The sequence below is a fragment of the Perissodus microlepis genome, chromosome 10 (assembly GCF_051167445.1).
Source record: "Perissodus microlepis isolate ML-2025 ecotype Zambia chromosome 10, ASM5116744v1, whole genome shotgun sequence".
NCBI classification, from domain to species: Eukaryota; Metazoa; Chordata; class Actinopteri; order Cichliformes; family Cichlidae; genus Perissodus; species Perissodus microlepis.
Window position 1 is genome coordinate 22,197,721 of NC_140470.1, and position 26,398 is coordinate 22,224,118.

Sequence of the window (26,398 nt, forward strand, 5' to 3'; positions counted from 1 at the left end):
GTTCATGTCTGAGGGTGTGGGTGTTTTATGGGAACGGCTGAGACAATTTCAGTGGAATTGCCACAGTCAAATTTGAAGTTGTGCAAATGTATGAAAAGCCATAAAATATACCTGCTTAGCATTATTGGTTTAAGGATGCCTGCCTTTAAAATGTTTCAGTGCATATAAGCTTCGTTAAAGTTATGTTTAAAGACAGAAGGGAAGCAGAGTGAGACTTAATGTGGTCCAGGAGTGGCTGTGGCTCAGGAGGTAGAGAAGGGCATCTACTAACTGGAAGGTTGATGGTCCAATCCCCAGCTGCTCCAGTCTGCATGCCCAAAGGGTCCTTGGGTAATTGCTCTTGATGCGTTCATCAGAGTGTGAATGTTAGCAACACTGACTTGCAGTGAAAAGCACTAAATAAGAGTCAGTCCCTTTACCATATTGCTTTTAAATTCAAGCAATATGGTATCTGTGTCACACACATTTGTTAGTGATTTAAAACATCCATCAGTCCTTTGGCAGTATCATACATGTCAGAGCTAAGCACCGCCAGCGAAGAAGTTATCGCAGTAGCGGTAAAAACAAGTCAAAACTTTACTGGAGGATCAAAAATGGCATTTCATCCACCCCCACATGTAGTCAGATTGACAAGGTACAACTTTGTTGTTCTTACAGAAGAGCTGAGTCATCTCTTCTGTTGTACAGCTGAGGCTTTGTACTGACTCATTTCAAATTTCCCTGGTTATGAAACCTTGTTTTTCATATTGGGAAGCAAAGTTGGATGAAAGGTTGGATTAAAAAAATAGAAAAAAAGAGATCACTGGGAAGGTCAAATAGCTGATAAAAAACAATCACATAAAAAGTCTCTTTAGAGATTTATTTAGACCTCGCTTATACGTGTGGAACAGTACAAAAATCACTTATGCAGATAACATGAGCATCAAGATTTTTTTTTAATATATGGCTAAGATGCCCTTTATTCTAATTAAACATTCACTATATGTATGTACATGTGAGAGGATACTATACACTGACCCACACTGCCACAGTGTATTGTACCTTGTGAGAGGCTGGTCTGTCTTGCATTTCCATTATATATTTTTCCTTGGAGAATACACACACACACACACACACACACACACACACACACACACACACACACACACACGCGTGCAATTACCTTAATGCTGCCTTCTATAAAGAACACCCATAAAGTCCATTTGCTGTAATGTACCCTGAGCCTCCCTCTTGTCTCCTCCCTGGGGAGAATTGTAATGAGCGGTCAAGCCACATGCTCACACGTGGATGGAAATAAATCCAAGGATTGCATCCTCTGCAGCAGGCAGAGATTTTGCACTCTGACCTCAGTTACGGCTCAACATCCTGGGCTGCATGACTAAACGTTGTGTGGGTCCTCTGAAAGGCTTAACAACACAAGATTCTTTTGAAGCCTAATAGTTTTGAAGCCTAATATTTACCATGAATCAGCAAACAGGAATGAGGACACAAATCTCATCTTTTCTTTAACACAAGCTGCTGGACCCATAGTCCTACATATGACAAGGAAAACATAGTGCATGGGACAAGGACACTCTGGTTACGTCTTTGGCTTCCATTCCACATCCGTCAGTCCTGACGTTACATCAGCATGTGTCAGAGAGTCCAGGAGCTAGGCTGTGCTTCCTGGAAGGACAAAGCTGAAACACTTAGGAGTATTAAAATTAGAGGTAGAGACCAGAAGAGGAATCTTGATGGGTAGCACTGAGCTGATCTTGGCAGCAAATGGAGGAGTTGCATATTTTCTTCATAGCTAAGAGGGATAGTCTCCACAAGGTCATTGATGGGAGTGTTTTTTTTCTTCTGGTTTGCCACATCAAGCTGGTGAGGTGATTATTCGTTCTCCTGCTCCCCTTTAGAGGGTTGATTGAGAGCAAGTGGAAAACAGCCAGATAAAAAAATGAATAGCTGTGCATGAGTAATGACTAATAAAGAAAACTGAATGTGGATGTTTGTCTTTTATCTGTTGTCAGGACTCATCTCTCTGCTGCCGGTGATCCTAAAAAGAGGAATAAAGATTTTACCAAAAAATAAAGAATGGACGATTGCAATTTTAGGATTTTTTGATACAGCTTTTGTTCTTTCTATTGGAAACCAAGCGTTGCAGGGTAAAATAAGTATGAGAACAGACATAAAAACTTGAGACCAGGTCAAGTGAACACCGTTTTTATCCTCTGGTTGACCTCCCTGTGCACTGAAGTGATTATGCTTGTCAGTTTGTGTGTTTAAGTTTCCTGAAATCTTTGTGCACGCAGGCCCTCATTCAGCTGCCAGTCTACATCTCCCAGTGCGAGGAGGTCAGAGTGTTTTTTGAGACCAGACCTGAAGACCTCAACCCACCCAAGGAGTGAGTAGCACACATGTACCCAAACACACCCTCACATATCTCCTTAACTATTAAAAACCCTTCCTCTTGTATACAATGGTAAATCATTGTTCCACTGGCTCATGTTATGCCATGTGCTGCGAGATCTGCTGGTAATGAACATTCATTATACCCTCTAATGAATATGATTTCATACTCCCGCTCAGCCTTCTGTTGGGGTTTTCTAGCAGAAACACACTTAATAGGTCCTGTTTTTAAAGCTGAGCTTGCATTTTTGCTGGAGCGGAGTGCGGACACCAGCCTCTACACAGCTGAGTCCACATGGTTTCTTGATAATCTCACTCTCAACACATTAGCGCAATATCCAGCACTAAAAGTAACGCAAATGTGTCGTTATTAAGCTTACATTTTGGGCTGTAGGGGTTATGGATGGCTGCCTTCAGCGAAACCGTAGACCCTAGAGATGTTTTATTTAATTAATTAATTTTGCTAACAGCTGCAGAAAGGCAGCGTAGTCATGTCCTCTCCGTCGAAACATCTTTACGTGTGTTGTCAGCTGTCAGGAAATCCAATAGATAAGGCCTGTGACTATATTTATGTATAAACCTATCACATCCTGATGTTTTATAAATGCCATAATGCCATTCAGGAGTGGCATGCACTGAGTGAGCAGCTGGGGGTTCACGCCCAAGGACAATTAACAGGACAAGAAGCTGTTATGAAGATTGAATGTGAAATGAGCTCCTGCAACAGCCTGCCGTGTTGTCATATATAATGTGGACAGATTTAATCTTCCTTTGAAGTCTGCTGTGTGCTGCCGTCAAGTACTTTACTGGGGCCAGGTTTTAGGAAGACTGCTTGATTATATTTACTTCACTCTTTTGACAAGATGAGCCACTTTCAGTATAAAATGTGATGAACGTTAGCTAAATAACTGGAATTTAAAACAGCCCTAACTTGTGTGTACTTACTCTTACTTTAAATAGTAAATTCAAGTAAATTTGTGGAGGGAAAAGATCTCTCCCAAAACTGGAATTATCACAAGAATTTGGGTGTTATTTTCCACATGCAGCCCCTCTGTATGAAGAGTTTGCATTTGTGTTCTCTGATATCGGAAAACTTTTCACTCTATTGGTGGTATCAAGATAGCAGATCATGGCAACTGTAAGCTGATACCAAACAAAAAGTGTGTCTAAAAGTTTCCGAAGCCTGTCGGTGGAATATGAATCTATATTTATAAGTTATGACACCCAGTCCTCACTCTTGTTTGTTCTCACACATCCTTGTCTTTTTTTCCCCTTTCTTACCTCGGGGAAGGTTGCCAAGGACCCATACTTCCTTACTCCTCATACAAAGCCCCAAGCATGTATCAGTAGAGATGGGGGAGAGAGAGAGGGAGATGTGATTCCTTGAGGCAGATGAATATAGGAAGGACCTTGGTTTGTCTTTATTGAAATTGGATTACTGCTTTCTGCTAGTGCAGCCTGTTGCTTGGCTGACTGACAACAAGGCTGCTGTACAGCAACTGTAGGAGAAGATTTATCATGGCCTATAAATCTACTGCAACGAGTAGGACATGTTATACTTTCTTCTTAAGAGCAGTAGAGAGGAGAGGAAAGGAGAGGACAAGAGAACTCAATTGTAAAGAGGAAGTAGGTGGTCAGTGAGTAAAAAGGAAGAAAGAAGTACAAAAGAGGAAGTGTTGCAAGAAGAAGGCAAGGAAAAGGAAAGAAAATGCAAGGAAGATCATTATAGGAAAAAAAGGACGTCATATAAGCTAATCCAGAGAGAAGATTAGGCACAGGGAGGGATGGAGCGATTTTCTGTGAGCAGTTGTTTACTGTAAAGTTTAGTTTGAGGTTTCAAAACTTCTTCACCTTTATTCTCTGTATGAAAACAAAGTATACACATGCAGTGCACGCGCAGATTCATCTGTTGTAGTCCATTTAGTCGGTCGCCCTGAGTATTTCTTTTCATAATACCCTAATTGGCAAGCTTGGAGGTAAACATTCACAGAGATGAGGTCTCTGCAATTAACAGTTCTATCAATCCAATAATCCTTTATGTGGCTAAGAGCATTGATGTTGATGCAGAGAAATGGACACAGAGTGGCTGCCAAGGAAAACAAACAAGGGAGATAAAGCAGTAGGTTGGGCAGACGTGGAAGATGTGAGATGGAAAAAAGGAAGGCATTGGTAGGCTATAAAGTAAGGGTGCGACGTTTAGATAATGAGGGACAAACAGAGCAAATGCTGAGCATTAGCCACCAGTGACTTTTTGAGGCATCTGGCCATTGAATCAGTTCCTGACTCTTGCTGTGGAGTGATGGTCTATTTATCTGGATAATGTCTAAACCAGACACAGCAGATGCTGTATTGAATTTAACATCAGCCCGGATTTTCGGGATCAGCTATCTCAAAGCTTTTTATTCACATTAGCCTGCGTTGCAGACATGGATCTGTTTTCTCCTGCGTGACAGTTTGTAGATCTGATGGGTAAAGATAATTTCTTTTTCTTTTTTCTTTTTTAATTCCTCCAGCAGTACACATGTTAAATGATAGTGAGATTAAGTATAAATTAATAATTGGGGATGCTGTTCTACTGCTGTTGATGTTTGTTTTTAAGTTATTTAAGTGGGACCTTCATGAGTTTGTGAATTATGTTAAATATTATTAGTATGCTGGTTCCATTCCATTTTGGTATGTATGGTGTGGTCATGTAATGTTTTCTTTTCTTTAACAGGGAACCCATTGGGAAGAAGAAATCAGGTGAGATAGCTTTGATTGTGTATTTGAAATGAAAGGTAGGTTAGTTAATCATGAGAATCTTGGCTTTTCTCTGATAAACTATGTATTGAAAGGAATAAAAGCAAGTCTTCAGTAATTTACCTCTGTGTCATATGATAGGACGTTATCTCCATCTAGTGGTCACAGGTTGAACAAACCAAAACAATGACTTTATTAGAAGACATTCCTTCTATACTGATGTTACAGTACTGGTGAACCAAGAAACAAACATTGTCCTTCTCTGTTCCTCTTTATATATACTCTGTATCCCCTCAGTTCATCTTTTATTCTTAATTTTGCATCCATGTTATCTTTTTCAGTTTTCTTCTCCATTCATTTTCCTTTCCCTCAGGGTTTGTGGAGAGAGCAACTACTTTCCTAAAGCGAGGTAGTAAACACACTGTCATGCTTGGTCGTGCTGTGTGTGTAACCCCAGTGGGTTGTTAGTGGCCCGTCCCCCCTCTCCTTCCCTGGCCTGGGCAGGTGGGATGTGGCTCTGTTGAGGCTTGGGGCTTGCATTGGTTCTGTTAATGATAAATTGTTGGTGATTGATTTTTGGAACTGGTGTGGGTCATATCTCAGCTCTATTTATATATGTTGTGTTGGGACAGGGTAGTAAAGTTATGCTCTACTATGAATATAGTAAGCTTGGTTATGCTAACAGCAATACATTGAATCAGGGAGTTAGAAATAGAAAGGTTTTTTTTTAATCACTAGATTTAAAGATGCATTAAAATGTAAAGGATTGAAGAAGTTGATATTATAAAGGAATCCTTTAAAATTTATACCAGTATGTTTCAGGATGCCATTGTCATTCATTAAGAAATTACAATTAATAAATTTGTCATTTACATTTTTAAATATGGCTCTGTTTCAAATATATCAAATATTATTTTTAAGGTGAGCTAATTACGCTAACCGACTTAAGCTGGTTTAGCTAGTGGCGCCATAGTGTAGTGATTTACAAATTTGCCAGAGATCTTTGGTTTGATCCTGGGAGGAAAAAAAAAGGTTTGAGGTTTTGTTTGGAAAGGCATCTGGAGTAAAAAAATGTGGAACTCAAACACACAGTGACTAAGGGAATAGTTGAAAATAGCTTTTGTTAAAAATGGCTAGTGTTCCTCCAGTTCTGCTTTAGAGAAATTTGCATTACTAATATTCAAATCTTTAACTGGCATAATGGAGAAATTGAAGATTAAGCAGTACTAAATTTGGCTTTAATCAGATTATTTTCTTAGCTAGCTGCTGCTCACTGAAGGAGGCTAATGTTAACGTATTTTTAAGCTGCCCGATCAAGAAAATCTATTTTGTAATTACTGTACATACTTAATGTTATTATTATTTTGTTATTTTAAATCTGAACCTTTTGTGTGCCATAAACGCATTACTTTAGAATGTGTTTGATAGCACCTTCAGTGATTAGCATGCTGCGATTGATGCTAATGTCCCTTCATCGTGCATTTTATCAGTCAGTCAAGTTTTAGTGTATTTTTACACAACAAACGTCAATAGAAAAAGCAGAGTTGTACCTTTTTTTTATTTATACATTTTTTAACAGTGATTATATTGTGAGCCCTCGTTTGTTACTTTATTTTTTTAGTGATGTAGTGCTAACATTGGTGGTGGGTCTTAATGATGCTGGTTTGTTTCTATAGACATGTCACAGTCATGGTGATAAATAAATTAACCATCTACGCTTTTCAATCCATCCCCTTCACTCCCATTCTCCAAATCTTCCTTTATTTCTCTCTCAGCTTGTTGTTTCCCCTCACGCTCCTTTCCAATCACGTACACTGCCTCCTCCGTCTGGACTCTGAGGGAATCTCAGTAATGTACATAAGCCCCCTCTAACAAAAAAACTTTTTACTTAATAGCTTTTGCACAAATTGCGACCTTGGAATTATTCTTGGCATTTCATCAAAAGGCAGTTTTTTTCCTCCCACTTAGCCTAAAATTGAATTCTGGCTGTTTTGTAAAGGCCTGCTTAAATTGGGTTTTAGTGAAGTTATTCAAAGCCCATATAATGTCTGACATTTTAAAAGGTCATATTACATTTGGTCAATGAAATGCAAAACCTTTAAAGGTCAATACCTAAAACCCACACTGATGCAATCTTATAATTCCAAGTTCATGGACAGTCCTTTGATATTATGCACATATGAACAGAGCTCTTCAGCGAAGAACAAAAGATATTGAGTGGAGGCTTTTCTCGCATTATTGAGATTTCATTCGTGACTTCCCCAAGAAAGATCAAAAAAGATGTGCTAAACTTCTGTTATGATTTTATTTGTTTTTTATTCTTCCCTTAATAGGAGACTCCTCCTCAGCAGACCCTCTTGTACTTGACCAGTATGTGGCAGTAACAGACTATGAGAAGCAGGAGAGCTCTGAGATAAGCCTGCATGTGGGGCAGGTGGTGGAGGTCATTGAGAAAAATGAGTCTGGCAAGTTTCATACAGAATTAGAACATATATTCTGTACATTTCTCTGATGTTTTCATTGTGGCAGATCGCTGCTTTCACTGTTCGGCAAACCTGTTACGTTAAGTGTTGATGTGGAACTATGCAATTACTTGAAACACTATGGGGGTTTGTGGGATTGTTGCTACTGCTGGACTTGGTCTGTTGCCAGCTATTAAGGTTGAGTTAAATAGGTTTGCTAAAAATATTCAATTGAAATAGCAGTTGATATATTAATAAAAAAATATATTTTTAAAACCTCAGAGTATGCCAGTAATGTCATCTTGTTTTGTAAATCATAGCTATTTATTAACATTTTTAATTAATTAATCAAATTACTAAAACAAATAGTCATTCAAATATCAGAATATCCGCAATGGTAACATGTACACCCAAGAACAGCGGTCCCCAACCTTTTTTGCACCACGGACCGGTTTATGTCCGACAATATTTTTACGGACCGGCTTTTAAGGTATCACGGATAAATACAACAAAATAAAACCAGTACTGGTACCACAAAAAAAGAAGATTTATTCATAACATACAGGAAAAGACCCAGGGAAGCCAAGTTAGAGATAAAAAACATTAAAGAAATAACGATAAAAACCCCGAAAACCATAAATTTCACACCCAAGCCTCAACTCTCGCCTGCCGGGTACCAAACAACGCCTGGGGGTTGGGGACCGCTGCCCAAGAAGATTAATAGTAATGCATAATAAAAGAATAATTGTAATACATCACATAAACTATATGTTACTTATACTTAAAAAAAAAAGGCAACATATAGTGGTGCGTTGAAACAATCCCAGCAACAAGTCAAATATCAGTCGTGCATTTTACTGATGCATATAATCCCTTAACTGAATAAGCATTGCATGAGGTGCAGTATCTTGTATATCAGTTTTGTTTTGTTTTTCCTGCCTATTTAGGGTGGTGGTTTGTGAGTTCAGAAGATGCTCAGGGCTGGGTCCCTGCCACCTGCCTTGAGGCCCAGGATGACCCTGATGACTTCAGTCTTCCAGGAGAAGAAGGTACATCAAGCTTTACATTTGGGTGCTACTGTTTAGATTCAATGTTACCACAAGGAAAGGTTTAGGGTGCAGTGCAAAAGCGCAGAATACACCACGTCAGAGGCACATCTTTTGTTACACGCCGTTTAACTCCTGTAACTCACTCAGTACTCTGTTGATGGTTAAAAGTCAGTCTGACAAAATAGGTTTGCTTATTGAGTTGAAGACTGTTGCTGCTAAGACTCTGACTGTGTGTGTTTTGCATTCTAGAGAATTGGCAAAAGAAAATCCAAAAGGATCAGTAGAAAAAATTTACAATTTCATTGCCGAAGCCCTGGTAAGGATATGCTAAAGAAAGGAATATTGTACAGTAAATGACAGGATCTCAAAATAGGGTGCTCTGCCAATATGCAAATTATAGATCTTAAAAGCCTGAGATGTATGATGTGGCTGGCTGCCCTATCAAAGTCTGGAGAGTTTGTTTGATTCAAACATTCACAGATTTTATTCCGTAAGAGAGCAATATAAAATCAACAAACTGCATTATGCTAATCTGCATTCAATTAAAAATGCCACATTAATAAGAAAATGTTTAAAACACCCCAGAGATCCCTATTAACCATTAGATGAAGGAACTATTTTGTCAGTTCAAGTAAATAAAAATACCAATTATTTCCCCGTAGATCCATCAATACCGAAAGTGTTTTAGGATGAAAATATCCTCCAGATTGCATTTGTAATGTTCACTTCCTATTTTGCCCCAATTACTGTGCTGGGATGTCAGTGCCACGGAGATTCTGGTCACTGCCAAGGCATATGGGTCGTCGCAGAACTTTAGGGGATCTATTCAGCACAGGCTTTGGGCAAGGTGGAGCGCACGCCTTTCTTTTCCCCCTATAACGAATATGTGTGTGTGTGTGTGTGTGTGTGTGTGTGTGTGTGTGTGTGTGTACACACACGCATATAAAACTGTGTGCATGTTTGTCCGTGTGTGCATGAAGAAATGTTGCATGAGTGACCTCAGCATGTAAATAAATCCTCGCATGCAAAGTGAACTGCATATTTGTGTATAAATGTATTTGTTATAAATAATATATATGATAAAAAATATATATTTATTTATATATCAAATAAATGACTAGAACAATTTAACCGGCATTAATAAACACGTGATTGTTCACTGTGTGTAGTATGTAATAGTAGTAGAAATGATGCTGACAATAGACAAGGCTTTGTTTGATGTTGTAACAAGTTTGTCCTGTGTGTGCGTTTTTGTGTCTTACATTTTCACTCCACAAGATGTTGCTCAAGCCTTGCCTCACTAGATAAGTTATAACAGGTAAAACTAATGTGTGCCTATAGCAACCACCGTATCTCATATTAAAAATCTTAATATTAAATTGCTGAGCAGTTTCTGTTAATCAGAAAGAAGTTCCTGTGGTTTTTGCCCTAACAAGAATCTTCGCCAACTTTGTGGGGAAAAAAAGGATGATAGTCTTTGTCTGGTGTTTTTGAAGTTTTGGTCAGAAGTAAAGTTCCTCATTTCCTTATGTGTTCAGTCTTAAAAAGAGAAGGTTTTATTTAAAGTCTGTTGAGGAAAAAGTTGGTTTCAAAAGGCAGCTCAACATCCAACCACCCAGTGCTTGCTTCTGCGTAAATATGTGAAGCTAGAGCCTGTTGTGCCAGTCGTTAGCAGTGGCACAACAAGCTCCACTTTCAGCTTTGTTGGCAGTGTGTCACTGGCAACACACTTTTACTTGGAGATCACACCCATTAACCTATGTCGACTGCCAGTACTGCCATTAGAGGCGAGTGGGAATAACAAAGATGGCATTCACCCCTATTAAATCCTTTTGAACGCTTTATTTTATTTTAGACTGGTTGCATTATTACTTGAATTTTTTTTTTTTTTGCTGTAACTTTTACTGTCATCTTTGATTCAGTTTCACATTGAGAAAAGTTAAAAAAAAAAAAAAAAAAAAAAAAAACAGATAGTAAATCCAGGTAAAGGAAATCCCAGACAGTTGACTCTTTTTCAGTCACTTGGTTAAGTGACAAAATGTTTCTCCCACTGAAAATGCTACGCCCAGATAACCAGAATCAGCTCTCTGAGGATAAATACTTTAGGCCATTGTAGTTTAAGTGTGTCATTATGTGCTATACATACCCAGCCTACATTATGCGTTTATTTGTGGCACCCTAACTGTGAACTGATAACGTGTTCTGATACACGTAACAATATTTCCTTTTTCCACATTCAGAAGAGAAGTATTCAGTGATTTACCCATACTCGGCCAGAGACCAGGATGAGATCGACCTGGAGAAAGGCATGATTGTTGAGGTTATTCAGAAGAACTTGGAAGGCTGGTGGAAGATCAGGTAATGGTGCTGTATATAGTTATAATACACAGACACAACAGCCACATTTTTGTTATACAGTGCAAAATGTTCAAATACTTCTTAGTACATTGTTGATAATGGTGGTAATAGGAATGAAAATGCTAATGCATGTTACTGTACAGACTGCAGGAAGGTCCACTCAGAATTTTTTTGTTTTCCTCCAGCTTTATGTTCATTATATATCAGCCACTAACTGTCCATCTCTCCTCCATTTAGGTACCAAGGCCGCGAGGGCTGGGCCCCAGCATCCTACCTGAAGAAGGCTGACACGCAGAAGCAGTCAGCAGGCGCTCCTCCTCATGCCAGTACAAATGACCTAGATGGGCTTTCTAAACAAATCCAGCAAAACAACACCGCTAGAGAAAACCGAGAGAATAGCCAGAAGGAAAACAGGCTCTCGGTTTTCTCTGATAACAACAAAAGCAGTAAGTGAATTTAACAAAGCAGTGCCTCTGAGATTTAGTTTTAAAATATTAAAGCAACCAAAGCATGCAAAAGCTTTGCAAAGATAAGCTTGCACACAAGTGACTAAAACCTTTTTTCTGGCAAAGCAACAATGTGCCAAATAATACAGTTTTACCTAATGACAGTCAAAATAATTATTGTGCCAGTGGAGAAAACCTGAATGGAGACGTGTAACAATTTCCCAGAACACATATTGCTAGTTTTCAGTTGGGTTGCGAGCTACTAGTGTGATTTTTGTTTTGTTTTTTGCAGAAGTGGGATCAAGACACAGACCTCCTCCACGCAGAGATCTCACCATTGTAAGAATATACCCAGTGGTGATTCTGAAAATAGCTTTCAGTGGCATAATAAATAAATAAGGTTTTCACCAGTGCAACCTTTATGTGTGCCTCTCACATCCCACAGCCACGTGGTACAAACTTACCCAAGCCACCCGTCCCTCCCCAAGTTGAGGAAGAGTTCTACACCATAGCAGACTTTCAGACCACCATCCCTGATGGTATCAGCTTCCAAGCTGGAGTTAAAGTTGAGGTGGGTTAGACACAGCCTAAAGTTTTGCTCCTCTGAATTAAGAAAAATGGTTTTTCACTAACATTTGGTTTAAACTACATTGATAAATTCTAGGTGATTGAAAAGAATGCAAGTGGTTGGTGGTACATCCAGATCGATGACAAAGAAGGCTGGGCACCTGCCACTTTTATTGACAAGTACAAGAAGACCAGCAATGCCTTGCGACCCAATTTCCTCGCCCCGTTGCCCAATGAGATGGAGAAGCTGAGGCTGGAGGATGGTGGTTGTTCGAATGTTTCAGGTACAGATGACAACTGGTCCAAGCCTTTACCAGATGAGCCAAATGCAGCCTCTGAGTCCTCTACGCGCCCCAAGCTCAGAGATTGGAAGTCCAATGCCAGCAAGGGGCCCTCTTTCTCTGGGCCTTTGCCCCCAGCCCCAACTGCACCTCCCGCTGAGGAGAAACCTGCTCTGCCGCCTCGAAGAGAGTCTATTAATAAGAGCTTTGAATTGGAGGTAGCAGAGAAATCGAGGTCAGATAACTCCAAACCTTTGCCTCCAAAACCCCCAGCTCCTGGGGTCATCATGCCACTGGTTACACCTAAACCTCCCCCCTTCAAATCAGACAAACCCCCAGAGACCAAGAAAGATGAAAAGAGCAAAGCGCTTCACCTTCGAAATGAGATGGGTCTTGAATGTGGCCACAAGATCTCTGCCAAAGAGGTGAAGAAGTTTAATCTGAAACCTGTACCTAAACAGCCACCAAAACCCAAGCCAGAATCACAGGAGGAGAAAACCGAGGCACCAGGCCCAGCTGTGTTTATGAAGGCAAAGCCAGTGGTCCGACCTAAACCCGTTACAGCTGCCAAGCCAGATCCCCCAGGGGAGAACAAAGTAGACATCACCAACTTGAGAAGCAAGTTGAGACCATCTAAGCCGGCAGATGCTAGCTCAACAGAGGTGAACCATCAGAATGACGCCTCGCCAGCAATAAATAGTTCCCACACAAGTTCACCCCCTAGCTCTCCTCCAGTGAGCATCCCACCTCTGAATAACGGTAAGTATTCTAATGAGCCAAAACTTCCACCAAAACACATCAATGGTCATGCCCAGGAGAGCTCATCGCCTCTTGCAAAACCAGCAGTGCCTCCCCACAAGGAACCCCCTCAGAGACCGCCGGCCACGGTTCCAAAAAGACCACCCCCTCCAAAGAAAACTGATCCATCAAGTCCAACTGAACTTAAATCTCCACCAACTCTTAAAGAAACCCAGGACGTTCCCAAGGCTGGACCACCACAGCTCAGCAGACCACCTCCCCCAAAACCCAAAGGGTTTCAGGCACCAGCAAGCAAAGAGAAGGAAGAGCCCAAGGTGAATAAAGTCCCAATTCCTCCAAAGCCCCAGCTGAAGCCTGGGCCACCCAAGGATAGGCTTCCACCTTTACTCAAGGAGGCCAGCAAGGATGAGCTGTATCTTGCTGTGGCAGACTTTGAAGGGGATGACCAAACATCCAGCTTCAAGGTGGGCACAGTGTTTGAGGTTCTGGAAAAAAACAGCAGTGGCTGGTGGTTCTGTAAAAACGTAGGAGAAGAAGTCGAGAGCTGGATCCCCTCGAATTACCTGAGCAAGAAACCTTAGGAAGTAAATGTGCTCGCACACATCGCCATATGAACATATAAGTAACTTAATGATCTAAATGAACAAGATCTCACTAATTTCTTGCTACTTAGCCTGTTTTTTGTTTTTTTAATTTATAGGTACATTTTTTTTATTGACACATTTTGTTTTGTTTCATTTTTATACAAATATTTTACCTACCAACTGAACCAGCAATAACACATGACCTTGTTGGGTTTTGTAATGTTTACTTTTTTTGTTTTATGTCAACTATATATGAAATCTTAGGTTAAAAAAAAAGTATCTTGCCTTTGCTGCCGTATGTTAGTCACCGTGTCAGTCTCGCCATTTCTCGGGCTAGAAACTAGAAGAAGCAGTAAATGTATCTACACCCTTGCCTTTTAATATATGGTGCCTCAATATTATATGCGAAGTGCTTCAGCGCTTATTAAACGGTATGCAATGGTAGACATAGTCCTTGTTGGAGTCTTGGAGTCATTTTACTATAAAATCAAGAATCGCATTATACATCGCAAGAGTACAGAGTAGACGTTTAAATTAACTGACTTGGGGAGTTCATTGACTACATCTGAACTTTCAAGTGCTAATAGTTGGTTATCTCTTTGCCCAGTGCTGTTTGTTACCTTGGAGACGTGCATATTAGCGTTTCCGTATTGTATTGCTTTTATTCTGACTGCATAATTAATGTTGCAACGAATTGTAACAGATGTGCACTTTCAGTCATTTCAGCTGAAGTTTAAGGTTTGCACACACTGAAAGAAAGGGGAGAATGCCACGGTGCATTTAGTTTTATAAGCCATTTTCAGACTGCTTTCTTTTTTTTGTTATCCTCACTGTAGCAAAGAGGCTATATTATCCAAACTGAGAAGGCAAGAAGGGTCTATATATCAAAGTATTTTAACATAACTGTTCTCAGACCCATCAGTGGGATTTGCAAAATGTGAACGGCAGAGCACATCTGCCTATCTGACATAGCAATTGAATACCTACAGTCATTTGTGCAATGATTTACAGTATTGTAAATGTACAATCTGTTCGTAACCGAAGTGTGGTGCTCAGATAACAAAGTATGACCGTTGTATAAGAATAATGTTTTACATTGACGCTTGACTGGTCTCAAGCATGGTCGGTGAAACAAATTATTTTTTATTGTACAGAAATGAGTCATATCTTAACTATTGTCACTTTTTTTGATGTTCCATCTATTTTATCCCCCTCTGTGCTGATCAAAGGGTTAGAAGAGGAAAGTTTCAAGAAGGTATTTGGTTGTTGATTTGGTTGATAATAGGATTTGCTCACTTATTGGGTAATTAAGGAAAGGTTTGGGGAAACAACTGGCTGGTAATCTAACAATTGGTCCATATCTCAAGTGTTTACAAAGTACCAATTGTCTGACACTAAAAAAATAAAATCTGTTCATAGTTATGGAGATAATTAGACAAGGCTGCAAGCTGTATAACACTAATTCTGTTCTGCTTGTAGTTGCTATAATGTTATACCATCTTCCAATCATACCAAAGTATGTTAACTTTAAAAAAAAAATTCTTAAGTGAAATTGTGGGAAAGGACAGAGAAGTACAGTAGTACAGTACAATGCAAGGCAAGTGTATAGGTGGATGGGGTTATTTCAGTATTGTAAACTGTTTACTTTTTTGCTATGTGTTTTCATTACAGTGTATCTGCTTTTGCTTTAAGTCAATAAAAGTTTTGTGATTTTTCACTTCACATGCCCCACTGCTTCCACTCAGTGTTTAGAGTTTGATTTATTTGGGTTGTAGCTCTTTCAAAACTGCTTAAATTCTTCGTTGCACAAATTCAACAAGGTATTGGAAACATTTCTGAGATTTTGATCCGTGTCGACATGGTAACATCAGTGATACTTCAGATTTGTCAGCTACACATCTGTGATGTGAATCTCCCATCTCAAAATGCCATCTACTGATTTGAGATCTGGTGATTGTCGAGGGATTTTCCTGTTCAAGAAACCCTCACCACTGTGTCAGACAGTATGGATCCATGATTTTGTGGTGTTTACACCAAGTTTTGCAGCATAATTGAGAGCGGCAGACAATGTTCCTTCAATCTTCTAAATCTGTGTGAATTGTAGCCTCAGTTTTCTGTTCTCAGCTGGTGTGCTCTTCTGCTGCAGTAACCCATTTGTTTCAAGGTTACATGTCTGAGCTACTGTTGCTCTCCTATCAGCTCAAAGGAGTCTGGCCATTCTCTCACCTCTGGCATCAGCTAGGCATTTTCTCCCAGAGTACTGCCGCTCACTGGATATTGTCCTCTGTCCACTCTGTAAACGCTAGAGATGGTTGCATGGGAGATTATATGCTACCATGTGATTGGCTAATTAAACATTTGGATTTACTAGCAATTGAACATTTGTATCCAATGAAGTGCGTGGTGTGTGTAACAGACTGGAATGTTCTCGCTTCACAGTTCCTCCAGCTTTAGCACTGCTACAATGAATGACTGAATTTGCTATACTATCTAGTATAAGTTACATAAAAACATCCTGTATATAGTAACACCCCTGCGTTCTCCACGATACTTTGTTCTTTTTAATAACCTTTCCTTGTGTGTGTGTGTGTGTGTGTTTATATATATATATATAGAGGAGTTGACACTGGATTTTTAATCCCATAAATCTTTTTTAACCAACTGTTTTTAAAAAAAAAAAAAAAAAAAAAAATGATATCAGCTGACAGTCTTGATGTGTTTACCAGTAGAACAGGTGGTATCATGTTACAAAGAATCTCCACAACAATCCAGCAATTATAAAATCTGCATTTATTTACAACAGTGGTTCCTTCTGAAAAAATTTTATTCATACAGTCCCTCCACACAAAAAATGTTATGTAAACTAAGGCAGAGAGTCAGAGATACAGAGCCAGTAAACAGTTAGAAAAGAATTGTAAATGTAAATACTTCTGATATAAGAGAGATTAAGCTGTACCTGATTGTGGACCTGATTCAGTGTAAATCTGCAGGCCAACTGCAGTTAGCTGATGCAAACTGCTCCAATAAAACCGCTCCTCACTCAAGAAATCATGATTTTGAGCTGCAAACTTGCTTTAAGTAGAAGATTAAACAGAGGCATCTTACAGCAGACTGAATTGTTGCACCCCCTTAAAATGATATGAAGAACTATTGTGTAAAAACCTAAATTATTGCTATTGAATACCTAAAAATTATAAAATGGTTAAATCACTCTTAACCAAAGGCTTTTATTCACCTCCCAAAAAAAGTTAACATATATATTTTTGGGTTTAAGCTCTTCATGTTATTTTCGCTCTCAGTGCAAAGGAAGGCAAAGTTTAAGAAAAATAAACCTCTGTAAGCTTAGCAAAAACATATAATATTGCACATTGGTTAGCATTTACTGCATGTTGCATAACAATTCAAATTTAACTCCCCTCTATAACATCCTGGGAAAAAAAAAAAAGCAAACAGCTCTGGCTTTGTCAGTTCCCATCCAGTGTGACTGATTTCTACAGTAATGATACAACAGAAAAAAATAACTGAGCAATACTGAAAAAAAACAAAAAACAAAACTTGAGTTCCCTTATTAGTTAACAACGAAATCTTAAAAGAAACCATCAAATTCAAATATACATTGCATTCAGCCTTATCCCTCATTTAAAAAAAAGATACAAAATCATCACATCCTTCATACCATGATTAAAAGACAAAGTAAATCAAAACTATATAGGGGTAAGCTGTATAATGTTCTTTGAGTAAAAATAAATAAAGGCAAACTTTGGCAGCAAAGGCAAAGTAAGGCACAGAGAACAGGAAATTAAAAAAAAAAAAAAAAAAAAAAAAGATTCAGTAAATCAATACATTTCTAGAGGAGTTTTTGGTCTTATTTGAAAGAACCTTGAAAAATTAAGGTAAGCAAGTACTCATTTACTAGGTCGTTAATATTTATAGCATTCCTTGTTGCCGTGGAAAAAATTATCTCTGGCTGGGTGCTTTGGAAAAAAACAAAAAAACCTGTTGCCTAATCACACGGTGGTTTTTCTGAATATTTAATCATTAAAACAGATAATTTGGTATCTTCAGCTCACCCCAATAAATGGCCTTTGTATCACATTATTGAGAAATCTGAAGCATGCTTGAAAAGAAAAAGAAAGCAAACACTGTATGGGAGTAGATATTATGTCAGGGTGTCTAATGACGCACATCAGAACATGAATAAAAACATAAATATTTACTAAAACAATAAAGAAACCTAATGGAAGGATCAGTATTCTGCCATTACTAGTAAAGCAAGAGATAAAAAAAAAAAAAAGGCCAGCAGGCAATGGTACCAGTGGGTGTGTATACGTTAGTGGGCAGAAGATAATATTGTGTAATGTCACAGCATCTGTTCTCATGTGGTAGTCTCGTCTTGATACGGCATAAACTTGGAGACTCTGTTGGGAGAACTGGGGTTTGGACAGTCGGAACTCTCACTCATCCTGAAGAAAGTCTCCTGCTCCCTTTTCCTGGCATTCAGCTCATCTTCAAGGGCCTGGGAATGTAAAATGCACAAGTTTACCTCGCAAAGATGTAAACTTTTGCAATGTGAACAAAGTAGAAAACAAAGAGCACTAAAATTATGAATTATTTGATATATCAACGTTCCTGTTATATGATTGGGAAAGCGGTTATTACATTGTGTCTTGTACATTTAAGTACTTAACTACTACTTTGCTTATTGAATTGCATGGCTACAGCAAAATATGTTTTAAGAATGAGCCTGGAACCAGAAAAGTGGAGCTCAGAATGAAAACACTCCCAAAACACCCTATCAAAAATACCGTAACCATAAATGTTTTACAATTTATTTTAGTAACTTTAGTAAGAAAAAGGGGGCATCTTTATCTCAATTCACACAGAGCACATTTCAGTGTGTTTTTGATGAAAATTCCCAGTAAGCCTGCTCTTAAAAATATAGAAATTACTATGATGGTAGTATTTGGGGGGTATCTGAGCCACAAAATAGACTCCAATACATTTTTTTATGTAAGACATTGTGAGTGGAGACAACATACCTTCTTTTTGGGCTTCAGTTGTTCCCTCCAGTCCTTCATCATATAGTTGTGTTGCTCATCCAACATTTTGAGCCTCTGAGTCTCATTCTCAATCAACAGGTGACATTTTTCATTCTGCAGCATAAAATGTGCTTGTTAAGCAATGTGGGCTAGTTAGTATGTTCATTAAGTGTCCTCTATATTCTTGAAAAAAAAAAAAAAAAAAAATACAAATAGATTTGTAATAAAAATGTTTTATTAAATTTGCCCTCATTCACCTGTAGCTGCAGCAGCTCTCTGATATTGCTTTCACACTGACCAGTCATCTCCCTCATCTGGTTCTCGTGCTTCTGCTGCTGATGCAGCCTCTCCGCCTTCTGCCGCTTCTCCTCCTGCTGAGAAAACTGGAGAGCCACGCATGGAGCAAGTTAATAAGTAGTTAACTGAATGTGTGAATATGGAGTAAGAAAGCCCCTCTGTCTCACCAGTTTGATCCTCTCCTTGTCCTCTGCAGCACTGCCCGATGAGTTAATGCGAAGGCTCTTTTTGAACATGGTCATTCGAGTCTTTGACTCACTGCGCTGAATCTTAGGCAGTCGGCTCTTCTCCAGCTGCTGCTTAGTTTTCAGGATCTCAACCATTCGTTGATTGTAGCTCTGCATCTGTTCCTTTTCCTGCAGGAAAAAACAACAACACAGAATTCGTTAACTTGATTTTGTCATGTAATCATGATTTAGGTGTTACCAAGTTGTGTGTGCAAACTTATTGTGGCAAGATGATATCCACTAGTGTACCTTCTCATGCTTTTTGAGAAGCTGATGCCTCTGGAGGAAGTACTGATCTTTCATCTGCTGCTTCACCAACTGATGTTTCTCATAAAGGTTCTTCTGCTCCATGTCCCACATCGTATTTTCACGCTCTAATCAAATTTAAAAAGTTGACACTGAATGAAATCAAATGGTAACTACAGCAAGGATGGGATAAAACAAAATGAAGAAAACAAATAAAGCTGAAATTTTTACTGTGATTCTGTTTGGTTTACAGATGTTGTACCTCTGATTAGGCTTTGCTTCTTGTTAAGGCAATCCCTCTCCAGGTCTGCAATCTCTCTCTTGTTGTTGGAAATAATATTCCTCAGTGTGATGTGCAGATAGTTTTTCTGAGCTACAAAGAATTTCTCTTCCTAAACAAAGGACAAGGAGGAGAAATTGAGGAGTGGGTGAATAATCAGACAAAAATCAGCAGTTTCATGCAGGTGCCGTTTCCCTTCAAACAATCTACACATGCCAAGTACCAGAAGCCTGCAACCAACATAACTCAACTGAGAAGCATGCCATCAGTGTTTACATCTAGTCTCTTTCCTGGTAGATGTATACTTCTATTTGCAGTGATAAAGTTGGTAAATAGTTTGATAGCAAAATAATAGTTCTTAGATATAGCAGCCATTTAACCAGGTTCATTGTTTCTGAAAAAGGAGCTTTCTCCAGTGCATTCAACATATTTTTATGATCACGTCACAATTGTAAATATTTCCAAAACTGAGCAACTTGCACCACCAAAGCAATATAGACTGAAAAATAATACTAAATTTAAGAGTTTAAAAAAAATAAATTTGTTTTAACTGAGCTGTAATTATGCATCAAAATGGCACAAATGACCTAGCATCATACCTCTGACATCTTCATTTCTTGGAAGGAATTCATCTTCTGTTTTAAGGTTTCTTTACGCTGACTTCTGGGCAGCTTATCAACAGATTGTTTTACCTAAAAAGAAAATACACTTCAGTAATTAAACCTCAGACATCAGAACTTCAGAAAGATATACAAAAATCAACACAGCTGTGCAGTCGTTGAGGCTGAGCACTGAAAGCTTCCTTTGACTTGCACCCTTTCTTTATGTCCTATTGTCAATCAAGTAGGCTTAAATAAACGCAAGAATGTGTGAACTGATTACTGGTTATTTTGCTTAGGTGCACACACACACTTTACCTCCTTTTTCTTTAGTTTTACTTGGTCCAGGAATTTGTGATAGTCTCGTTCCTGTTCTGCTTTGATACGCCTGGTTTCTTCTTTCAGTTTAACTTTGTGTTCTTCCTCCATTTTCTCAATTGCCTGCTTCTGGTTCCTCTCCAGATTCTCCAGCTCTGTATCAGAGTGCTTCTTCTTGGTCTAGGACACACCAACAGGAGATATGCACATTATAATTTTAGCTGACGGCAAACAAGGAAAAAGTTTCTAGTTCAAAAGTTTATTGCAACTGAAACCATCCTGATTTCAGAGTGTTTTGCATATTTGCCACACTTACATGTTTCAGATTGTCAAACCAATTTTAATATTAGATAAAGATAAGCCAAGTAAATACAAAATGCAGTTTTTAAAGGATTTCATTCATTTATTAAGGGAGAAAAGTTATCCAAACCTGCCTGGTCCTGTATGAAAAAGTAAGAAAGTAATTGCCCTTTGACCTTCTTAAATGATGGATTAACTGTGATTAACCACATTTTTTGGAAAATACTCTGGAGTGACAAGACAAAAGGTTTGAGTTCCATTACATCTGGCATAAAACCAACAAAGCATTTTACATCCTACCAACAGTGAAATATGATTATAGTGTGACGGCCTGGGGCCGTTTTGCTGCCTCAGGACTTGGAAGACTTGCTGTGGTAAACAGAACCAGAATGAATTCTGCCGTCTACCAAAACATCCTGAAGGAGCATGTGTGGCCATCTGTTTGTGACCTCAAACTGAAGCACACTCCTGCAGCAAAACAATGATCCAAAACACACCAGCAAGTCCACTTCTGAATGGCTTAGGAAAAACAAAAAGCTTGTTTTTCTTGAAGACTTTGGTGTGGTCTTGTCAAATTTCTGGCCTGAATCCGATTGAGATGCTGTGGCACGACCTTTAAAAGGAGGTTCATGCTCAAAAACCGCAATGTGGCAAAATTACAACAATTCTGCAATGGTGATTACTCCACAGTGCTGTAAAAGACTCACTGCTAGTTATTGGAAATGCTTGATTTTTGTTGTTGCCGCTAAGGGTGGCTCAACAGTTATTAGGTTTAGTAAACAATCACTTTTTCCCCCCCACACAGGGCCATGTAGGTTTGCATTTTTCCCCCTTAATAATAAAACACCTTCATTTATAAACTTCATTTTGTGCTTTCATATGGTATATTTGTCTACTATTTAAATTTGTTTGATGACCTGAAACATTTAAGCGTGACAAAAATACATACGACCATAGAATTAATGCAACGACTGTCTGACTAAGTTTTAGCTAAAGACAAAAATGCTGTTGTTAAAGCTGTTAGAGTAATGTGACTCACATTCATCTCCTGGTCAAAACGTCTTTGTATTTGTTCCCTTTGTGTTTCCAGTTTGGCATTCAGAGCAGCCAGGGCTCGCTGCTCTTCCTTCTGCAACAGACGGAGCTCGCGCAGCTCCTGCCGCCTACAAAAAAAACAAAACAAATGTATGTATGTATGTATGTAGCTAAGGACACCTAAAATAAATGAAACTATGTCAGGTAAGATCTACTATAACTGGTAGCAAAATAACACAAGTGCTTAAATTACAGGTTAGAACTTTATCACAGGTTAGATCAGGCCATGGCAGCAGAAAAGTAATGAATAAGAGAGTAGAATAAATTGAGCTTACTTTATAATAAAAACAATGTTTATGCTGGCAGACCACTAACAATACTCTGAATGGTGCAAACCCAATGGAAGCAAAAGAAAATGCAATTTTTGTTGAGCCACGAGTTTCTGAAGATTATTTTCACCAAATTTAAACTAAGAATGATATCGTAACATTACTGCAGCCACAGGTGCAATATCATAGTCCCACCACTAGATGGCAGGAGTAAAACACAGGAACTCACTATGCTTCAAAGGAAGTACAGAAATCAGTTGTTTCAAATGCCAAATACAGATCACCTGATCTTTGACTTAACGAATAAGTAATTTCAGAAATTAAATTTTCCTCTCAGACCAGAGACCAAATTAGACTTTTTCCAATAACAGTTCTAATCTCAAGGGACTAAAGTCCCAAAGAGCAGGATGACTTAAATAGTAAGAACTAAAACATAAAACAAAAATAAATAAATAAGTCCCAATCCAGTGTTCACTGTGTCCTGAGAACACAAGAGTCCATGCCTCTCATTTAGAGCGAATGAAAAATGGCTTAGCTACCAGGGAATAATAAGATCACCCACATACCTGAGGAATCTCATCTCCTCATCCTTCTTCTCATCGTCACTGATGATCTTGGAGGTGGTCACACTCACCTCCACACCGTCAACAACAAACTTTCTGGTCCGCCTCAGAGTCTTATCTGAAAAGTTCTTATAGGTAGACAAAAACACAGAAAAGCCTGGTTTTAAACTCAGAATTTAACCTTTTTTCATATACTTTGAGTTTAAAATGCTGTTTTTTTTAGTAGTTAAAAGGTCAGTACTACCAGATTCTTTCACTTCCATAGCATAATTAGACTCTAGCAATAGACAGGTTTTCTTTTTGTGTGTGAAAAACAATTTGCAACTTTACTTGTAAAATCTCTGTGCTTATATCAACCATAATATAATTTAGTCAGAGTTGTTTTGTGATTCTTGTGTACTGTGACTGTAAGGAACTACAAACACCCCAATATCGCCCCCCCCCCCCCAAATCTTCAGATCACTCACAGAAACTATTTTCATGCAAATTCCTACGAATTAACTTCAAATATTTCAAATGTGTCAAGGTTTATCTGTAGCGTAGTCTTTATCTGTTAAAGGAGAGGCTGAGTAAGTATGTATGACAGTGTGTATGTTTACATGGCATTAATATCCTGTAAGGCAGGTTCTACTGTAACAAGAAGCAAGATGCTGATCTGTTAGCATAATGGAGAGCGCCATGGAGGTAGTAACAACATCGTATACCAAATATGGCAACATGTGACTTGACTTCTCAACCTTCTTCAACAAGAATACTGGTTAAAGGCCTTCTTTATCCAGACTTGTGGATCTTCACATTGTCTGAAAGGACATTTCTAGACATTCGCCCACAGAGCAGATGACCTTTTTCTTAGCCAACAAAGGTTTCAAGTTTGCTCTAGCTCAAAAAGCACAAATCAGGCAGTTCAACCAAACAATGTGCGATGATGTAAACATACATTTCCTTTCAGTCAGTGCATGAGCCATAGCGTATTGTAATTGCAATGCAAAACTGTCACGGTTAACTGGAGCATGTGTAACTGAGAAGTTACGCCTTCTTTGTCCCCTGTCCAAGTCATCCTCCAGGGACAATATTTGCAAAATGATATGACAGGGTTTACTCAGCAAACACTGGGAAGTTCTGAATGTCGTCACTTCCTGGTGTATAAATAGTGCATATATAATAAAGAGGAGATGAGACCAGAGAACTAAAGAGAGCGTGAACGCAAGACAGAAGGTATGAAGACAGTAAGAGAAAATCCCAATACTCTCAAAGTTATTTGTGCTTCAATTCAAATAAAAATGAATACAAAACTAAAACAAAAAGCTAATGACAGTTTTGCTTTCACTGTTACACAGTGAATAAGAAGTTATCTCAACTCTTCCTCTTGAGAGAATGATACAGATCTGCCTTGAAATTTAAAAAAAAGAATGATTTTATTACAAAGTAAATCGGAATTATTTTATGTAAACAATTAAGTTTGTTTTATCTTTTAATGTAACAGGGACTTTCTTGCAGTTATGGATGTCTTGTTTGAAGTACTTGTCTTAGATGTAGGCGAGCAGTTTGTTTGTTTTTCGTTTGCTTTTTGTATTTGTCGGCTTATTTCTGGTCTTTTCTCCATTTTGTTCGAAGAAAACAAAACATCTGGCTGAAGATTTTAAAAAAAGAAAAAAAAGAGTAAATATATTAGGACAGAAGGACCCTAGGAAGGTGTTCCCCACTCAGAGGGAATTATTTTGGTTTGCACAAACTGCTGTTCGCCATAACAAAGCTTCCCCATGAAGCCAACACAGCTGAGCAAACACGCTCCATATGAATCTGTGTGAGGCTCCTGTCATAGCTGGCAGCTACCGGATGCTAATGTCGCACTGCTGAGTACTGTTGAATCATTTTCTGCTTAACTGACACACTGACGATGACAATAAGTCTATGTGCTTGTGTGTTCTGGTGTGTTATTAAGCGCACATTGACACCAAGATGAAAGGATATATATTCATCACTCTGCAGTTCAGCTGTGGCGTTTATGTTTGAGGTCATCTGTGACTGTGCTGACTCCCTGTCACTCTTCATTCACACAAAAACACAAAGAGCAAACAAACAAAAGAAAAAACACATGTAGCTCTCACACACACCCCATGGATTTGTAAGTGCATGTGCACACTGATGTTTGCACTCATTCTCTCATGCAGAAACATAGAAATCATATTAAAAAAAAAAAAAACAAACAAAACAAGAAAATAATAAAAAGAAAAAAGCTTACAAGCAGACTCACCTGGTAAATAATCTATTATTTAAAAAAAAACCCTGACATGTCGAACAGCCATGACTCCACGCCCAGTTAATAGGATTTTAATCATGGTCAGTCCATAAGCCTCCAGAAGCAACTCACTGACAATGGGCTGCATAGAAATTTCCACTCACAATAGTGAATGCTGAACTGTGCCCACACAAAGGCCACCACTGGTCTAGATGAACTGAAAGTGTTGCATATTTGGCTTCTCTTTCCCAACGTCTAGCCTCCCAATCGTCTCGCTTACAAGGACTGTCAGACATGGATTTGGTGATTCTTAAGCAGAGATAACCTGTCCTAAGTGGGTTTGCAAAAATATCCTTTTTCAAGCTGGTAAATCAAATAAATAGTCATTTTGGAGATGCCCCAATATGCTTTGTCACCAATTCAGTCCAAACTTGAGAAATAAATCCCAGCAAACCTCACAGTCAATAAAAAAAAGTTACTTAAGTCCTCATGAATGTAAAACTTTGGGTTTCCCTAAGTGCAATGTGCATGCAAAGCTAATGGGAGACAGGCAATATTCTGTTTCAAACTCCCACACCCTAACACAACACAATGCTGTTTCAGTTCCGCTATGAGCGCAAAGAAACACTTCTTTTTTTCCCCCCAGGAGGGGTTTTCCTACAGAGCTGCCCTCTGTACATCTTTAACACTTGAGCACTGGTTTTGCCATAAAGATATGTTCTGCAAAAACACTTTAGAGAATGAGGGATCTATCTTCTCTGACCATTCCTTTCTGGCATTTTAAAAAGTTTGAGTAAATGAATCATATGAATTCCTTTAAGTACAGAAAGCTTTGATCTGTGTTGGCTCACCCGTGCACTAATGGATGTGTTCTCTCTGTGGACAGACAAATCCATGCTCTCAGATGCCATGCTGCCTGAATAGGACAACCGCTCAATAATCCCTCCATTGAGATAAGATGAACCAGGGTCAGCGTTTGCTCCCATTGGTTTCTCCTCAGGGGAATCCTCTATTAGGCTGCCGTTTGCTACCTGGGTGGGAGCAGAGGAGGATGCAGGCGAAGGTACAGGAATCGAAACACCACTTGAAGTTGGCAATTCTCCATTAGGTGGGATCTTGGGGACTTCTGGTTCTGTTGAACCCATGAAGTTTATCGTACGGTCCTCAGATGTCTCAGATTCCATATCAAAGAGAGATGGTGGCTGTTCTGTCTCTGGGGTGTCTCCGGCAACCTAGAACAATGATTTTAGTATTAATACTAAAAATAAATAAATAAATAAATTATCCAAC

The 26,398-nt window shown here is 38.8% G+C and overlaps 2 protein-coding genes across 3 annotated transcripts in view; one reads left to right on the top strand and one right to left on the bottom strand.

Moving 5' to 3' along the window:
• Nucleotides 1-15,358, top strand: part of sh3pxd2b (SH3 and PX domains 2B) — a 34,157-nt gene extending 18,799 nt beyond the window's left edge. The window contains exons 5-14 of one of the 2 annotated variants that reach the window (XM_084940684.1): nucleotides 2,295-2,386; nucleotides 5,108-5,133; nucleotides 7,464-7,595; nucleotides 8,540-8,641; nucleotides 9,405-9,488; nucleotides 10,882-10,999; nucleotides 11,237-11,445; nucleotides 11,738-11,784; nucleotides 11,891-12,016; nucleotides 12,110-15,358. In XM_084940684.1, the coding sequence (XP_084796810.1) occupies nucleotides 2,295-2,386; nucleotides 5,108-5,133; nucleotides 7,464-7,595; nucleotides 8,540-8,641; nucleotides 9,405-9,488; nucleotides 10,882-10,999; nucleotides 11,237-11,445; nucleotides 11,738-11,784; nucleotides 11,891-12,016; nucleotides 12,110-13,633 (2,460 nt within the window). In that variant the 3' untranslated portion in view covers nucleotides 13,634-15,358. The remainder of the gene's footprint in view (nucleotides 1-2,294; nucleotides 2,387-5,107; nucleotides 5,134-7,463; nucleotides 7,596-8,539; nucleotides 8,642-9,404; nucleotides 9,489-10,881; nucleotides 11,000-11,236; nucleotides 11,446-11,737; nucleotides 11,785-11,890; nucleotides 12,017-12,109) is intronic. The other variant, XM_084940685.1, reaches the window with a different exon arrangement.
• Nucleotides 15,359-16,408: 1,050 nt separating this feature from the next.
• stk10 (serine/threonine kinase 10) overlaps nucleotides 16,409-26,398 on the bottom strand; it is a 38,177-nt gene continuing 28,187 nt past the window's right edge. Inside the window, exons 10-20 of the mRNA XM_084940683.1 lie at nucleotides 25,960-26,340; nucleotides 22,873-22,997; nucleotides 21,982-22,105; nucleotides 20,643-20,822; nucleotides 20,325-20,417; nucleotides 19,708-19,837; nucleotides 19,449-19,573; nucleotides 19,140-19,328; nucleotides 18,933-19,058; nucleotides 18,676-18,789; nucleotides 16,409-18,152 (exon numbers count right to left, since the gene is read on the bottom strand). Of these exons, the coding sequence (XP_084796809.1) occupies nucleotides 18,012-18,152; nucleotides 18,676-18,789; nucleotides 18,933-19,058; nucleotides 19,140-19,328; nucleotides 19,449-19,573; nucleotides 19,708-19,837; nucleotides 20,325-20,417; nucleotides 20,643-20,822; nucleotides 21,982-22,105; nucleotides 22,873-22,997; nucleotides 25,960-26,340 (1,728 nt within the window). The 3' untranslated portion in view covers nucleotides 16,409-18,011. The remainder of the gene's footprint in view (nucleotides 18,153-18,675; nucleotides 18,790-18,932; nucleotides 19,059-19,139; nucleotides 19,329-19,448; nucleotides 19,574-19,707; nucleotides 19,838-20,324; nucleotides 20,418-20,642; nucleotides 20,823-21,981; nucleotides 22,106-22,872; nucleotides 22,998-25,959; nucleotides 26,341-26,398) is intronic.